Source organism: Neophocaena asiaeorientalis, unplaced genomic scaffold, assembly GCF_003031525.2.
Source record: "Neophocaena asiaeorientalis asiaeorientalis breed wild unplaced genomic scaffold, Neophocaena_asiaeorientalis_V1.1 scaffold119, whole genome shotgun sequence".
Classification (NCBI taxonomy): Eukaryota; Metazoa; Chordata; class Mammalia; order Artiodactyla; family Phocoenidae; genus Neophocaena; species Neophocaena asiaeorientalis.
The window spans coordinates 2,206,553-2,223,381 of record NW_020175821.1 but is presented as its reverse complement, the minus strand read 5'-3'; the positions used below and the strand labels follow the sequence as shown (position 1 = coordinate 2,223,381).

The 16,829-nt window shown below is 46.9% G+C and overlaps 1 protein-coding gene across 3 annotated transcripts in view; it reads left to right on the top strand.

Annotated features, from left to right (window-relative positions):
* MAPKBP1 (mitogen-activated protein kinase binding protein 1) overlaps window positions 1-16,829 on the top strand; it is a 50,247-nt gene that overhangs the window by 13,939 nt on the left and 19,479 nt on the right. For all 3 annotated transcript variants that reach the window (XM_024732445.1, XM_024732443.1, XM_024732444.1), the window contains exon 3: window positions 10,436-10,527. In XM_024732445.1, coding sequence (XP_024588213.1) covers window positions 10,436-10,527 — 92 coding nt within the window. The remainder of the gene's footprint in view (window positions 1-10,435; window positions 10,528-16,829) is intronic.

Genomic DNA, 16,829 nt, shown 5'->3' with positions numbered 1-16,829 from the left:
GCTCTTTCAGAAACTGCAACATTCTGGTGGTTTTGGAGAACCTGAATTCCCTCCTTGGTCACCATGGTTTCTGGAACCAGACAGACTTAGGTTTGAATCCTGGTTCTTCCACTGACTACTTACTTGACTCCTTCATAACGAAAATGGAAATAATACTAGTCCTTTATAAAGTTGTCAAGAGTATTCAATGAGATGGTCTTACAAAGCGTTTAGCACAGTTCTTGGGACAGAGTACACATTCAATAAATGGTATCTATTATGGCTGTAGATCCTCTCTCTGCCCAAGACCTTTTGCAGCCCATGGGTGTGGGTATTCTTGTAAGAATACTCAGAGCATTGTTTTCTCCCTAGTCCCAGGAGGGGTTGAAATTTGGAAATAAAAAGGCAAAATGCTTTAATTGAATAGTTCCCCACCTGATTAATCACTAGAACCACCTGGAGAGCTTTTGCCTCTCACTGTTGTGGCCTCTCCCATTGCGGAGCACAGGCTCCGGACGCGCAGGCTCAGCAGCCATGGCTCACGGGCCCAGCCGCTCCGCGGCACGTGGGAGATCCCGGGGCCCCGGACGGGCACGAACCCATGTCCCCTGCATCGGCAGGTGGACTCTCAACCACCGTGCCACCAGGGAAGCCCAGGAGAGCTTTAATATGCAGATTCTTGAAGCCCGCTCCATAGCTGTTGATCAAGAATCTTGCAGAGGCAGGGGATGGGTATAGGGTAGGGACTGCTATCTGAAAAAAACTTGTTAAGTCCTCTGAGTAATTCTGTTGATCAGCCGGAATTGGGAACCTCTGTTCTCTAGTCTCCAGGGGCTTATGCTAAAGGATCTCTAAGGTCACCTCTTCCCAAGCAGTGGCAGACTCACCTTCCTTAGAAGCTAAGGCTATTTTAATCTCAGCACAGCAGAATTGGCTCAATTCCAACAAATCTTGATCTCTAGGGAACTTGGTTTTTCTGTCATACTGGAAGTTATTTGTTTCTGGGAGACTTCATGGTATAGAAAGTAGAACCATAAATCAGCCCCAGAAACCAGGAGCAGAGTAGAGAGGCAAGGTCTGTTCTACAGTTTTGGAGTGGCCATTGTGTCTCTTCCTGCCTCTGACCAGATGGCACTTTGGTCTCTGAAGGAGCAGGAGTGAGTGAGCTTGGGCATGATACCCGCTTCCCCCTCCCCCCTCCCAGAGCTGGTCACTGGGCCTGTGCCCAGCTGGCTAAGTCTCTGCACAAAGCCTCCTGGCCTTGGCTTCCTCTGTGGCTTTTGCATAAGTGGCAGTTCTGAGAATCTGGTGGAGGATCTGCTTTGTGAGATTAAAGTGTAGTGTGTGGGCAAGAGACAGGCATAGTTATTCTTAACCTGCAGGAAGGGAGGGAAGGGCAGAGGGGGCTCTGCCTCGGACAGGTCTGTGACATGCTTGTTTATAGAAATAGCAAGCCCATAGTTTGGCTGGAATGACTTATAACTCAGGTATTTATAACTTGTATTGAGTGGGATTAAGAAGTAGAGAAGGGGAGAAGGGGGAAGAAAGAAATTGGTGGCAACAAAACATGGCAACCAAAACAGAGATCGGCTTCCTCCCAGTTGCTGGGGTTTCTTTACCAGTTTGAGGTCAGCTAAATCCTAGATGACCCTGGCCTTTTGTGGCTCTGGCCCCTTAGTTTTCTCTCTCGAGGGAGCAGCTGCTTTCTTGCCACTGCAGACTCCCTGTAGTAGTCCCTCGCACTAAGAAAGCAAGAACAGATTCGAATCATGTATGCTGTGGGCTCAACAAGAAACCCTTCTCTAGCAGTGCTGTTGTCTTGTGTGTGTGTTGGCTCCACACACTGGATCTCTCATTGGCTGGTGCCTCTCCTCTAGCTTGTGGGCTGGTCAGATCTAGGGACTGGAGAGAGAGGTACCAGAAGAGTTTAGAAGGCCTTGCTTAGAGTTCCTGAGATCATGTGTTTAGGGGGTTGGGACTGCTGGGGACCCTGTGCTATGTTGCAGATGGCTTTGCACTCCGGAGAGTCCATTTCTTGCTTTTTCACTTCTTTTTAGCACTTACATTGACTACCCCATCCTTCTGGGAACTCTCCCCTTCACAGGCTTCCTGGTTCTCCTTCTCCCTTTCTAACTGCCTGAGCCCTCATCTTCTCCATACTCTAAAAATAGCTACAGCCCCATTTCTGTCCTCAGCCTCACTCTCTCTTCCCTCTGTCTTCTCCTGCCTCATTGTACTTTCAGTAGTGGTTTTCACCTCCTTGTGAATAATTCTTTTTTTAAAAAAATGTTTTATTTATTTTTATTATTATTGTTGTTTTGGCTGCATCAGGTCTTGTTGTGGCACGCAGGATCTTTCATTGTGGCACGCAGGCTTCTCTCTAGTTGTGGCGCGTGGGCTTCAGAGTGCGTGGGCTCAGTAGTTGCAGCACACGGGCTCCCTAGTTGCGGCATGCAGGCTCTCAGGTTGTGGTGCGCAGGCTCAGTAGCTGCGGCACGCAGGCTTAGTTGCCCCATGGCATGTGGGGTCTTAGTTCCCCAACCAGAAATCGAACCCATGTCCCCTGCATTGGAAGATGGACTCTTAACCACTGGACCACCAAGGAAGTTCTGTGAATAATTCTTTTTCTTTCCATAGATTTTTAAAAATTTATTTATTTTATTATTTATTTTATTTTTGGCTGTGTTGGGTATTCATTTGCTGCACTCGGGCTTTTCTCTATTTGCGGAGAGCGGGGGGCGCTGCTCTTTGTTGTGGTGCACGGGCTTCTCATTGCTGCGGCTTCTCTTGTTGCGGAGCACGGGCTCTAGGCGCGTGGGCTTCAGTAGTCGTGGCACGTGGGCTCAGTAGTTGTGGCTCATGGGCTCTAGAGTGCAGGCTCAGTAGTGGTGGCACCCTGGATTAGTTGCTCCACGGCATGTGGGATCTTCCCGGACCAGGGCTCAAGCCCATGTCCCCTGCATTGGCAGGCAGATTCTTAACCACTGTGCCACCAGGGAAGCCCCCGTGAATAATTCTTTTTTTTTTTTTAATGGTTTTTTTTTTTTTTTGCAGTACGTGGGCCTCTCACTGTTGTGGCCTCTCCTGTTGCGGAGCACAGGCTCCGGACGCGCAGGCTCAGCGGCCATGGCTCATGGGCCCAGCCGCTCCACGGCATGTGGGATCTTCCCGGACCGGGGCACGAACCCGTGTCCCCTGCATCGGCAGGCGGACTCTCAACCACTGCGCCACCAGGGAAGCCCCCGTGAATAATTCTTAAATATCTATTTCTAGTCCTCACCTCTCTCCCAAGCATCAATTCCATGTGTATGTTGCTAAGTTGAATGTTCTGTGGTTCCTACTAAATATTCCTGAAGCGACTTAGATTCAACATGTCTAAAACCGACATCATCGGTTCCCATCTTTCCCCCCTTTGTCCAGACCCAGGTCCTCTTCCTGATCATGGCAGCATTTCTTTTCATAGCACCTCCTTGTTCCCTATCTCTGAAGTTCAAAATTTGAGTCTTCTGTCTTTTTCCTCCAGAGTTGTACGGTGCCCCATCTTGCCAATTCTATTTGCTTTGTCACTTTTTTCTTTGTCATTATTTCTTTTCTACTCTCACTATCTTCATGCTGGTCTAGATCCTTATTACCTCTCACCTGAACTGTTGTAATACTCTCCTAATTGGGCTCCCTGCCTGTGCTATGTGTCTTATGTACATCATCACCAAACATAGCTTTGATTGTGTCCCTGGTTCGAAACCCTTCAGTGGCTTCCCAGAGCCTCCAGATGACCCCACTTAGTTTGGCAATCAAGGCCCTTCCCGGTCTGGTTATAGTCTACCTCTCCTGACCTAAGTCTCCTACAAAAGATCCTTGCTTTCACTGTTGCTCACCTACTCTGTTGTTTCCTTCTGTCAAACTCATTCATGCAACTTCTTCTACTGAGAATTCCTTTCTCTGTATTTCCATCTGTCAAAATCCTATCCCCACTGCAAGGACCAGGCCACATTCCATCTAGTCTTCCAGGAAAGCTTCATTGTTTCCCTTTCCTTATCCTGTTCAGAAATCATCTCTCTTCCTTCTTTTTGAGCACTTTATATCTTTCTTATGACCCTCATCACATACTGGATTACTTTGTAGTATGTCATTCATCTTCCCTAATGGATTTTGAGGACCCCCATAGCATCCCAGTGACTTTCAAACATTTTTGAGAACAACTCACATTAAGGAATACACTTTACATTGTGACCCAGGGCGCACACACACACACACACCCCTGAAATAAAGTTTCACGTTCAGTACTTACCATTATTACTACATGCCATGAGATCTATTTTTTGTTCTATTTTAGTTATTCATAACCTATTAAATCAATTTCAAATCCCATTAATAGGCTGCAATCCACGTGTTGGAAAATACTGTTCTATCTAGTATGAACGAGTAGTCCCGTCTGTCGCCTCTGAGCCACCTGTTTTTTCCATCTACTTTAATGAGAGCCAGAAGAGCTCTTAAACAGTTGGCTTTATTCTTTCCTTCTCTCTTGGGAATAGGTTATTATGAAGTTATCCCTTTATCTCATTACAGTGAGGGATGATTTTGCTTTCCTTCTTTCTCTTAGGAGGATACAGTACTGCCCTGCCTAGTGCATGTTGGGAGGGGTGGGTATTCAAGCCTTCCTTTGCAGTGTGTCTGTAGTAATTCTGCCCTCCTGCAGCCTTGCTTCTGGGGAAAGATGACACTCTCTTTCAGGTTGGTGTAGGCTTTCCCCCATCTCAACACTCTCCACCTGTCCAAGGAAAAGCTGGGTCACAGCTCGAGTACTCTCCCTGCTTCTAGGCTGTGTTGCAGATGTGGAGGAGATCACTGCAGAGTACAAAGCGGGTGCCCTCGTCTTAATCCTGAGTTTTCATTGTGCACGATGTGCCTAGAACTGTGGATGTATCAGGCTGCCAGCTGCCTGTAGCAGTTGTATCCCAGCTCACCAGCCGGAATCATTTACCTGGACCGGTGTGTTTTCTGGACTATATTTCATTGGCATTTGGGCCATGAGGATTTGGAACTGAAGTTCCTGTCAGAACTTGGGGCCCCATCCCTGACTTTGAGGACAGCTATTTTCTCATAGGGCCTCTTCCCTGCCTCATTTTCCTCAAATGATGCTTGAGGCCAGAACTCTCATACTAGTGGGCTTGCTTCCCTATGAAGAGAGATGCTGTAGTATGCAGGAGGGGCTAGGTTATTGGTTGCCAAGGTGTAGTCACAAAATCCCTGGGGTCCCCAAAACCCTTTTAGGTGATCTCTGCGATCCCCTCTTTTCCAATTACATATCCAAATGAGGCCAACTTTTTTTTATCTTCACCTAGAATAACATATCACAACAGATTGAATGCAGATGCAGTTATGAGAATCCAGCCGTTTTCTGTTAAGCCAGACATTAAAGAGATTTACGAAAATGTTAAACAGTGCCACTCTTCTCACTAAATATTTTTGGTTTTGTTTTGGAAACTAGAGTTACTTTTAATAAAAGTGTTAACATGTAATGGGTTTATTATTAGTTTTGAATGAATTAAATTTATTTAAGTATTTCCATTGTAATTTCTAATATAGTAAATATTGGTAGATATAACTTGTATAAATGAAAGCTCTTTGAGATCCTTGATAAATTCTAAGAGTGTTAAGAAACCAAAGAGTGTAAGAGACCAAAAAGTGTGAAAATTGCTGGGCTAGGTCATGCTGTGGTAACAAATCACCTCAACAACTCCATAACTTAACGGATAGTTTATTTCTTGCTCATACTTTTGTTGCAGTGTGGGTCAGCGCAGGCGCTCTGTTCATCAGAGTTACTCAGGGACCCAGGCTGAGGGAGCCCTATCTCATCACCTGCTGCCACACTTAGCAGTCAGGAGAAGGGATGTGTGCAGTGGTCCTTGAAAACTTCTGCTGGAAGCAGCATGTCAGAGCATCATAAACATGTGCAGCCTTATAAGCTCTTAAGTGACAAACATAAATCAAATAAAAACACAGATTCTTGAGATCTCTGTACCCCTTCCCCTCACATTGCTGGGTCAATGAGTGTCAACGAAGTGGCTTTAGGATAAAGAGAAGTCAGGGATGTGAACTATAGAAGGATGTTGCTCATGAGGTGCTGAGCTCCACACCACATCCTGGACCATATTTTTTCTCTCTTTTAAACATTTACTGTGCAATATTTAAGACATACAGTAAAGACATGTGGAATAATAGAGTGAACCATTGTGTGCCCACTGTCAGCTTAAGAAACAAAATGTTACCTGTACCATTAACCTCCCTTTATGCTTGTCCTCATATGGATGTGGTCTTTCTGTCACAACCAGTTTTATTTCATTTTATTATTTTTTTTGGCCACATAGCTTGAGGGGTCTTAGTTCCCTGACCAGGGATTGAACCCGGGCCACGGCAGTGAAAATGCCTAACCTCTGGACCTAAGAGTCCTAACCACTGAGCCGTCAGGGAATTCCCACACAACCAGTTTTAGATACCTCGTGGAGAACAACTTTACTGGCTTGAAATACCCCAGTTTTCTTGTGCTTCCCATCTCTGTCCTTTCACTGTTCCTGAAGCCTCTGCCATGCATTCATTTATTCATCAAATATTTATCAAGTGCCCATTTTATGCCAGGCACTGTTTAAAGTGCTAGGGATGCATCAGTGAGGGGTAACAACTTAGGCCTTGCCCTCAAGAAGCTCATATTCTGGTAGAGGAGACGGACAGTAAGTATGTGGACAAAGATATACTCAATGTTGGGTCATTCTCTGACTCTAAGTACAATGAAGAAAAATAAAGCAGGATAAGTTGGGTATAGAGTGATAGTAGTAAAGCCAGTCTGGAAAGCCTTCCCTGTGGAGAAGACCTTTGAGCAAAGACCTGAGTGAATTAGCTGTGTGAGTAGTTGAGGCAAGGGAGTTTTAGTGGGAGGAATAAAAAGCCTATGCAGAGGACCTGAAGCTAGAATCCACTTGAGGTGCTTCAGGCGTCAGGGTGGTTGAGGTGGAGTAAGTGAGGGTGAAGTGGAGGAAACGAGGTCAGAGAGGCAGCCAGAGGCCAGGTGACTTAGGGCCTTCTAAACCGGGGTGAAGAATCTGGATGGGGAGCCATTGGAGACTTTTGAGCAGCATAATGACATGATCTCCTATATTTCTTGAAAGAATCACTGTGGCCTGGCATGTTGAGAAAAAGAAAAGACTATAGGAAGCAAGGCCTGAAGCAGAGGGAACACATGGGAGTTACGGCCATAGTCCGAGGGAGAGAGAAAAGTTGCTTGAGCTTAGCGGTGCGTTGGTAAATGTTTACATGCTCTCTGAGGGGGAAGAGGGGCCCTGATTTGTAGCGTTGTCTGATTTCGTGGCGTAAGTGCTCCCACCCTGGTGGTTTCAAGCTACCAATGTGCTCTCATTGAATGTGGAGCTGGGAAAAGAGGTGCACAGTCAGCTGTCCTGAGCCAGCGTGAGCCAGCTGCAGCACAGCACTACTTGAACTTGGGCACTTTTAGCCCGGGGTGGGTTTGCAAGGGGGTGTCCAGGTTTGTCTCCATTTCTTAGGGTAGATGGAAGCTGTACCACCTTTTTGGAAAGAATATGGAGAGGGTTATGAAAGAGAGTCAGTTTATGAAGTCCATCGTGCAGGAGCCTTGCAGGACAAGCCCAGACGTTGGAGGCCTTGCAGGAGCTCTGGACTCTCAGATCCTTTGAAAGTGGAGCTCAGCCCCAAACCTCCCTGCAAACAGGAAGCTGGTTTGAGTTAGAACATAAAATAAAACCCAGCTGATGCCCCTGAATGTTTTTCCCCTGCTCTTCCCCCTCCACAGAGTCAAAGGAAACTGCCTTTTTTTCCCTTGGATAGCTGCTCAGAAATCCAGAGGAAGCCAAAAACTGTAAATCCTTTGAAAATCATCCAAGTTTTGAGCCCAGGCAAACTCCTGTCTGTGGGGTTTCCTAGCCCGGATGTCTGCTCCACTGTGGAGAGTCCTAGGAGGAAAGTGACAGGCACAAAGATGCCAGGGACCAGAGATGAATCCCATGCCCAGCAGGGAGAGATGGTCCTTAGCAGGGTTTCACAAACTGTAGCTTCCAGTCCACCTGTAGGTCATGAAATCAATAAAGTGGGCCATGACCAGAGTTATTTTTTTAATGAAATAGAATATAATAGAAATTGGAGTTTATCACATGCAACGAGAGTAAGTATTTTTCTGTGAAACTTTTATTTCAGTTTTATGAGCATGTAGGTTTATACTGGATCAAGATATAAAATGTGTTTCTTACTATGGGTCGTGGTCAAAAACGTTTGATAAACACTGGTCTTTCGGCTCTGAGTAACTCACATCTCCTTCCTGCTTTAGATTGCTGTTGAAAACTCCAAGCTAGTTCCAGAATTAATTCTCTGTGGAACTGGATCATCTACCCACAAAACACCTACCCAAATTCCTGTCAGAGAGAGAAGGCAAGCTGAGAACCCACAGACTGGTCTGATTCTTTGGGACCAAAGCTGAAGCATAAGGGAGGGATTGATGCAAATATGAATCTAAAGGATTTGCCTGAAATCAGATTAGCTTGAAGAGAATAGGAGTTGAGTTGGCCTTTTAGCTCAGTGCTTGCTTTGGTGACCTTTCTCATCTATGTGGGTAATGCTGGCCTCAGGCTCCTCTTTCTCTCTTCTCTGCAGTAGGCAGTTGGTGCAGCAGGAATGTTCCTGAGTACCCCTCCCTCGGGGATAGCCAGAGGCACTGTGCCAGGATAGGGTGTGGTGCCCCGAACTGAGTATCTCCCGGACTTCCCCAGGGTTATTTTGTGCTCTCCAGTTAGTGTGCAGTGCTCAGCCCTTTCAGAAAGGTGAGTGGGTGCCGGAGAAGGGGGCGGGGGTCATTAAGCTGAGAAAAAGTATGGAAAGAGGCATAAGTTAGGGCAGAAAATCAAGAATGTATAGAGTAGGCTAAAGTTAGTTTATCCCCCACTAGGTTTAGTGCCTCAGAAAGGCCCAAGGGTAGCTGGCAAGTTTGGTGCTTGCCAGGTGGTTGTGGGTAGGTGTGGTGCCCTGGAACTAAACTGCCTCTGTCAGTGAGTAGACACATGTTGGAATTCCTGGTCCACATCCCCAAGAAGCACAGAAGACTCTTGGGGACCTTCCAGGGTAATAGCTTTAACTACAACATCCCAGGGGACTTATTTTGGTCTCTGGCCACCTCAGGGCATTTCTTTCCAACCTAATTCAAACTAAAATGGTCCTTGGAGATTGGAATTTAAACAGGCCCTCTAGAAGCACTTGGAATTCTCCAGCTGGGAGAGTAAGAGAGAAGGAGCGATCCTAAAACTACTGTAATTGACTATGGGCTTCCCCTCTCTAGATACCGGCCTGGACTGGGAGCAGACCACAGTGCCACTGATACAAACACCCCTGAAGTGTTTCTGGTTCACATCGCCCTCATAAGGCCCCCAAGACTCTCTTAGCAGAGTACACTCCAGCCTGTTTACATGGCCATCCTGCATTCAGAAGCCTCTCTGTCTGAGCCAACGAAGACCGAGGACATCCCTGAGGAGGGCCAGTGCAGCGAGTCCAGACAGTGCTAGAGGAGACTGGACCAGGAGTGACATGCAAGACATTTTATAGCAGTGGGTGAGGGAGTGACGAGGTTACAGGGCAGTCTGAATCTTACATGGGATCATCTAGCAGAAAGATCAGGGAACTAATTTGAGGTTAGTCCAGTATGTCCCAGGGCCTGCGGACAGTGTGGGGTAACAACAGTGATGAAGAAAGTGATGGTGAATGTCTCCCATGGCCATGCCCTCTCAGAATCTCTGAGCACTTTACGTATGTTTCCCTTTCATCTCTGTGGGAGTTGTGGCTTAATAATAATGATTAGAGTACTCTGAGCATCTGTGCTTTGCAAAACACAGCATTAAGCCATGTCTCTGCCTCCTAGGCTTCGAGTCTGTTTGAACTGGCAGACATCTGATGGAGGGGAAGAGTGTGATGGAATGCATAGATCAGGGATATTATGAGTCACCTAATTGTTACCTAACATTCTTCTGGCTCTTGGAGATCAGAGTGGCCTTTGTTTCATGCCTGCCAAGGTACGAAGATCAGTGACCTCTCCTGAGTCTCATAGACCCAAGAGGCCAGTCTGGGGACCCAAGACTTTATCTTGTAAATGGAGCCTTCCTGGATTGGGAGAGTTCTTGTCCCCCTGTGGCCATGAGCTGAGTTTTAACCATTTCATTTTCTTTTCTATGGGCCTAGCAGTTTGATCACTGTTAAAAGCTGGCGATGTGTACTGGCTTTTTCCCATATGATCAGGGGGCCTATGGCCAGATCAGGACCTGGATAAGTCAGAAGACAGAGCCATCAGGAAACAGTCAGCGTGGAAGAAGGTCCCGGCTACCTTCAACTCCTCCTTCCCAGCGCCACTCCATCCATAACATAACACTTCTCTGTCTTGCTCCAACAGGTGACCTTGGAGAAGGTGCTTGGAATAACAGTGTCTGGAGGCAGAGGACTTGCCTGTGATCCCCGATCGGGTTTAGTTGCCTACCCAGCTGGGTAAGTGTCTTGGAAGTGGTCTTATTGCATGGAAGTTTATAGCTATGCTAAACCAGTTGGAGTGGGCAGGGGTTTTCTGGTATCTTCTGGGAGATACATCCAGGTTAATGTTTTGGTGCCATTTTTATAAATGACGTACGGGGCCACATAAAGGCTCTTTGTTGACTGTTGTCTGTGTTGCCATCCCGTCCTGCTTTTTGACCACCCACGCGTATAGATTCACTCTTTGTATTCACACAGCTCCCAACACCATCTTCAATCTCTTTAATATCTACCTTTTAGTCATTTTTATTTTTATTTTATTTTTTAAATTAAAAAAATATTTTATACTGGAATATAGTCGATTTACAATGTTGTGTTAGTTTCAGGTGTATAGCAAAGTGGTTTAGTTATATATATATCTATTCTTTTTCAGTTTCTTTCCCCATATAAGTTATTACAGTGTGTTGAGTAGAGTTCCCTGTGCTGTACAGTAGGTCCTTGTTGATTATCTATTTTACATATAGTAGTGTGCCTATGTTAATCCCAACCTCCTAATCTATCCCTCCCCCACTTCTCCCCTTTGGTAACCGTAAATTGGTTTTCTAAGCCTGTGAGTTTGTTTCTGCTTTATAAACAAGTTCATTTGTATCGTTTTTTAGGTTCCATGTATAAGTCACGTCATATGATATTTGTCTTTCTCTGTCTGACTTACTTCACTTAGTATAATAATCTTTAGGTCCATCCATGTTGCTGCAAATGGCATTATTTCATTCTTTTTAATGGCTATGTAATATTCCATTGTGTAATATATGCACACAGCTCCCAACACCATCTTCAGTATCTTTAATATCTACCTTTTAGTTGTTTTTAAAAACAGCTTTATTGAGATGTAAGTCACATACCACGCAATTCACCCATTTAATATGTATAATTCAGGGACTTCCTTGGTGGTCCAGTGGTTAAGACTTTGCCTACCAATGCAAGGGGTACGGGTTTGATCCCTGGTCGGGGAGCTAGGATCCCACGTGCCTCATGGCCCAAAATCCAAAACATAAAAAAAGAAGCAGTATTGTAATACGTGCAATTCAGTGGTTTTTAGTGTATCCACAGAGTTGTGCAGCCATCACTACAATCAATTTTAGAACATTTTCCTCACCCCAAAAGGAAACCCCACACCCATTAACAGTCACTCTCTATTTCCCCTCAAGGCTCCCAGCTTTTAGGCAGCCACTAATCTATTTTCTGTCTCTATATATTTGCCTGTTCTGAACATTTTATATAAATGGAATCATATTTTTTGTGAGTGGCTTTTTTCACTTAGCATGGTGTTTTCAAGGTTCATACATGTCGTACTGGGTATCAGTACTTCATTCCTTTCTATGGCCGAGTAACATTCCATTGTATGGATATACCACATTTTCTCTGTTAATCAGTTGATGGGCATTCGGGTTGTTTCCACTTTTTGGCTGTTATGGATAATGCTTCTCAGAACATTTGACTACTCTTGTCACGTTGAGAGATGTCAGTGCCATGGAAGAGAGGAAGGGTTCCAGCGCTGGTGTTCTTCTTTCCCTTGCAGCCTTTTCACTCCTCTGCTCCTACTGATGAGAAACCCCCAACCATAGTTGCTTGAAGCTTCTGCAGAAGTGTTTCTTTTGGAGGTTTGGAGCTTTTCCTGCTTCTGGTTCTCTTTCTCTGTCTGTTCTCTCTGGTTCCCTGTTCCTTGCTGCTGGACACAGGAAAGTGAAAATGGGAAGGCCACTGCTCTGCCTCTTTCCCCACCATCAACTTGGGAATGCCGAGTTCCCTAGTGTGATTTTCCACAGCAACTCCTGTAGTTTTAGTATCAGATATATGATTTGTTTTTAGTTTTATCATCCCTACCTTTATCAAGAACCTTTTCTGTGTCAGGCACTTTGTTAAGCACTTTACAGGAATTATTTTATTTAATACTCAGAGCAACCCTGTGAGGTTGGAACTGTTTTCATCCCATATTTTAGAGGAGGGAAACTAAGATTCAAAGAGGGTAAGCAGTTTGCTCTAGGTCACACAGCTAGCACGTGTCTGTATTGGGACTCCAACCCAAGAAGTCTGACTGCAGAGCTCTTACTCTAAAGTGGCACGAGGTGGAGGGAGACCAGACTTGCTGCTTATTTTTAAAAGCTGCTTTTCCCCTAAGCTGTTCACCTGCTCTTCGAATGAAAAGAGCCAATTTACGGGCAGCTCAGTCTATGCCAGGGACCCTTCTGCCCCTAGGTTCTGGGGTCTGTCTCTTCTGAGTGGCCCTTTGGCATTTGACGTCTGTGGTAGGGGACTGTGGGAGCTGCACTGACTTTACCTTGAAGAGGCTGAGCTGGCCTCCTTCTCCCCCTCCAGAAGCAAGTTGATGAATGATCTCTGTTGCTGGATACCCTGTGCAGTCTGCCTCCGGGGAATTCCACTCATGCCTGCCTCGGCCAGGGAAAGCCAGGTTTCTTCTTGTTGGAGGTGGGACTGGGGCTGGATGTGGGACGGGCCGGAAAGGCCTGGGCTGCTGCTCTGTGCGTGCTGAGTCCTGTGTCCCTGCTCTGGGGAGTGTGGAGCCCTGGTCCCTCTCTTCCCCATCCGCCCCAGACCCCAGGCCTGGCGCCTTTAAGGGTGTGTGCTTCTGTTTATGGGCAGGTCCCAGCCTGGCGTTTGTGCCTTGGGGGTCATTATCCTTCCAGGTGGTGTACGGAAGCTTCCCTGCTGTCACCTCTAGTAGGTTTCCTGAGTGTGTTTGGCTTGGGCCAGTCCTGGGCAGTGCCCTGATCCACTTCCTGACCTTTTGATTTCCTAGAACTTGGAGTTCTCTCTTTGCAAATGGCGCTTTTCTGGGTGTTGTAGTTTTGCTCTGTGCTAGAGCTCCCTGATGTGCTTCTGCGGTATCTGGGGGCCACCAAAGTCTGTGTGAGCAAAGCAGGCTCTTTCCCTCCCCTCTGTCTCCCTTCTCTTCCTATCTGGTCATCCCAACCCCACCGCCCATCCCCCATTCTCTAGTTCCTACTTCGCTTGTTGCTCTAGGAGCAGTTCAGGTATCCTAGAAACAAGAAGAGAAACAAAGCTCAGAAAATTCTCCCAGAGGCCTAGAGGCAAATATCAAACCAAAACAAAGTTTTCTGAAAGGAAATGAAACAGCTCTGGGAGGGTGGGGTGGAGAAGGATGTGTGTCAGGCAGAGGTGGGTTGAAGTCTCTGGGTAGAGACCCCTTGGTTTTAGCACCTCGTGCATTTCTTCTCCAGAGCTCTCCCTTTGCTGTTGTTTTCCCACAGGAAGCCCACCCTCACCTGTCACATTTTAAGCCCCCTGCCCTAGGAGGCCAAGCTGGTCCCCAGATAGCTTTGAGGCACTCAGTTTAGTTGAACACCCATAATTGACTTGGGCCCCTTCCCTGGCTGGCTCGGTAGAGGGTTCAGGGCCTTTAGAGCCCAGCACAGCCCCTGTTGCCACTGTGGAGTCAGTGAGTTTGGAGAATGGGTTTCTCTTGACCCCTAATGCCAGGGTGCAGGGCCTGGCCTGAGTGCAGACCCCCTGTGCAGAGCAGCTACTGGCGTGAGAGGTGCCCTATGCAGCAGCCAAGAGGAGACCTCTTGGTGGTTTAAGCAGGGAGGAGGAGGGGAAACCCAGCTCTCCTGAGAAGGCCCTCCATTTACTCAGCGCATATTGGAATTTATGCTGAGATCCAGCTCCAAAGCTTTGGACTGCACGTGAAAGCACAGAGTCTCCTCCTGGACTGTGTTCTAGTGACATCTGAGCTGAAGGAACATACAGCTCCCTTCTTCCTCTCTGTGGTAAACACTGTGTGGGGGGTTGCCAGGGAGTGTGTGGAGTGGTGGAGAGACCGGGTGGACCTAAGGGAAGAGGATGCTTGGACTTGGTGCCCTGATGGCTGTGAATCACATGCAAGCGTTACTCACAGGCGCCAGTCCCCTCAGTGCCTTTTCTCCTGGTTTCCCTACAGAGCTCATACCTAAAACTGGGGCCCTGTAGTTCTTCCCAAAACAGCTTGTTCATCGATAATAGTCATTCATTTGTTCGGCAGATACGTGTTGAAAATATACTTTGGACCAGGCACTGTTCCAGCCGCAGAATATATATATACAGCAGTGAATAAGACAGTGTCATTGCCTCTGTGGGGTTTAAGGAGGGGCAGGCAGACAGTAAGCATGTGAACAAATAAATGAGCAAGGTAATATCAGAGAGTGGTAAGTGTTCTGAAGAAATAAACTGGGGTGATGGAAAAGGAGAGTAAGTGAATACCTGGGAGTGGGGTGGGGTGGGGCTACTTGGAGACTGGCTGGTCAGGGCTCAGTGGGAGGTAACAGTTGAGCTGGTGTCTGAGTGACAAAGAGGACTCTATGTGTGAAGATCTGTACTTCCAGGTGGAGGAGACCTCAACTACAGAGGTCCCAAAGAAAGGAGGAATCAATTCACTTGTTTGAGTAGCTAAACAGCAGCCATGGTGGCTAGACCATAGTGAGTGAGAGGAAGGAGGCTCAGACACTGCTTTTGGACCTGGCTTGTGAGTCTTGCAGCTCACAGACATCCACCTGTTGTCCCAGAAGGGAATATGTTTAGAGTCCTCTGGACAGAGAGAGGTGTACTGGTAGCTCTACACCAGTGACCACATTATTCACTGGGTTATTACTGCCAAGTCTTTTCTCATGCCTTTGATGGGGGGGGAGGGGTGTGTGTGTCTCGTAGAGCATCCCAGAAACAGAGATGCCAGGGGGTCTCATGGGCTGGCCTAAGAGGGTTACTTATTTGGAAGGCATTGGGTTCCATGTGGGTCCTGAAGAGGACCACAACCAAGGATGCCCTAGGAAACGTCCTAGACTCATTATCTCTTAGGATAATTAAAGCTAAAAGATTTCCCCTTTGGGAGTGAATCGGGAGGGACAGTTTGTAATTCCAACCTGGAGGAGGACCCTAATGAGTCACTAGTATCCTACAAGTCCTATATGGATACCGTAGTTGGGGTTCCTGTTGCAACTGCTGAACCCCTGGTTAACCCTTTCCTTGTTATTGGTGCCCTTCAAGAAGATGGCTAGGAGCACCCTGCTGGTTACTTTGCATATTATTTTTTTCAGTTCTCACAACAATTCTGAGACTTAGATACTATTTATTATTCCTGCTTTATAGATGAGGAAACTGAGGTTCAGAGAAGTTAAGGAATATGCCCAAGATCACACAGTATGTTAGCAGACAGGTCTGCCTGACCCCAGTTTTCTTATTCTTTCTATCATCACAGTGCCCTCGAGCATCAGTGAGTCCTAGAAGTCTAAGGTTGGACAGAACTGTGGACCTGCCGTGGGGCCTGCTACTCAGGAGTTTCCTTAGGAGTTAGGGCTTTGAGATCTGGTAGCTAATGACTTGAAGATTTATTCACAAATATTTATTGAGTGCCAATTTTCTAGGCCTTTGCGATGTAACAGTGAACAAAATAAACAAACACTACTGTCACAGAGCTGGCAGTCTTAGTGATGAATATAGATCTTCTTCCCTCCCCAAAAGTAAATTATATGGAATATTATAAATTGATGTGTGCTTTGGAAAAAGTATAAGCAAGAAGCAGTGAAAGGGGATGGGAATGTGGGGGTGTGGGGTTATAATGTTAAGTAGGGGTACAGGGTAATGTATGAGCAAGGCTTGAAGGACCTTTAGTGTGCCTCTCTGAGTCACCTTCTGACTTTTCTTGGTCTGAAAGAGGAAATTCTAAGGTGCAGGGTCCCTGCTCAGACCTTCTGTGTCCTGCTCCCTGTGTGTGTTTCTGCATTCTTTGCTCATCCCAGGGTTCATTTGTTTCTGCCTTCTGGAGGATGGAGAGTCATAGGAGGTGGATCCTGTGGGAATGCTGGGCTCTTGGTGATGGCAGCAGGCCTGGACCTGTCCAGGGACGGGGGCTATCGAGGGCTTGGCCTTTCCTGGTTCAGAGAAGTTCCTGGGCAGTGGGCCCAGCACCTGGTACGGTTGCTCCACCACATGACTCCCGGGCTGAGGCCCCGAGGGATTGAGGCCTCACTGCTTCCCTATGAGAGTGAGCAGACTCCCTGTGCCTGTACCCTGGGGTTCTGAATTACGGGACTCAGCCGGTTGGGCCAGCCCAGCCCTATCATATGGAGGATTGCAGCCAGTACTGCTGCAAGGGCACGTGCCAGTGACTGCCTGCTGTGCTGGCCAGGGTCAAGGGATGTGGAGACCAAGGGCCAAAGATTGGTGCAAACCGCACCCCACCCTTCCCTCCCTAGCAGACTGGAAACTTGCTCAAAGGTCAGAGAAGACTGAGGAGGCTCCCACATCAG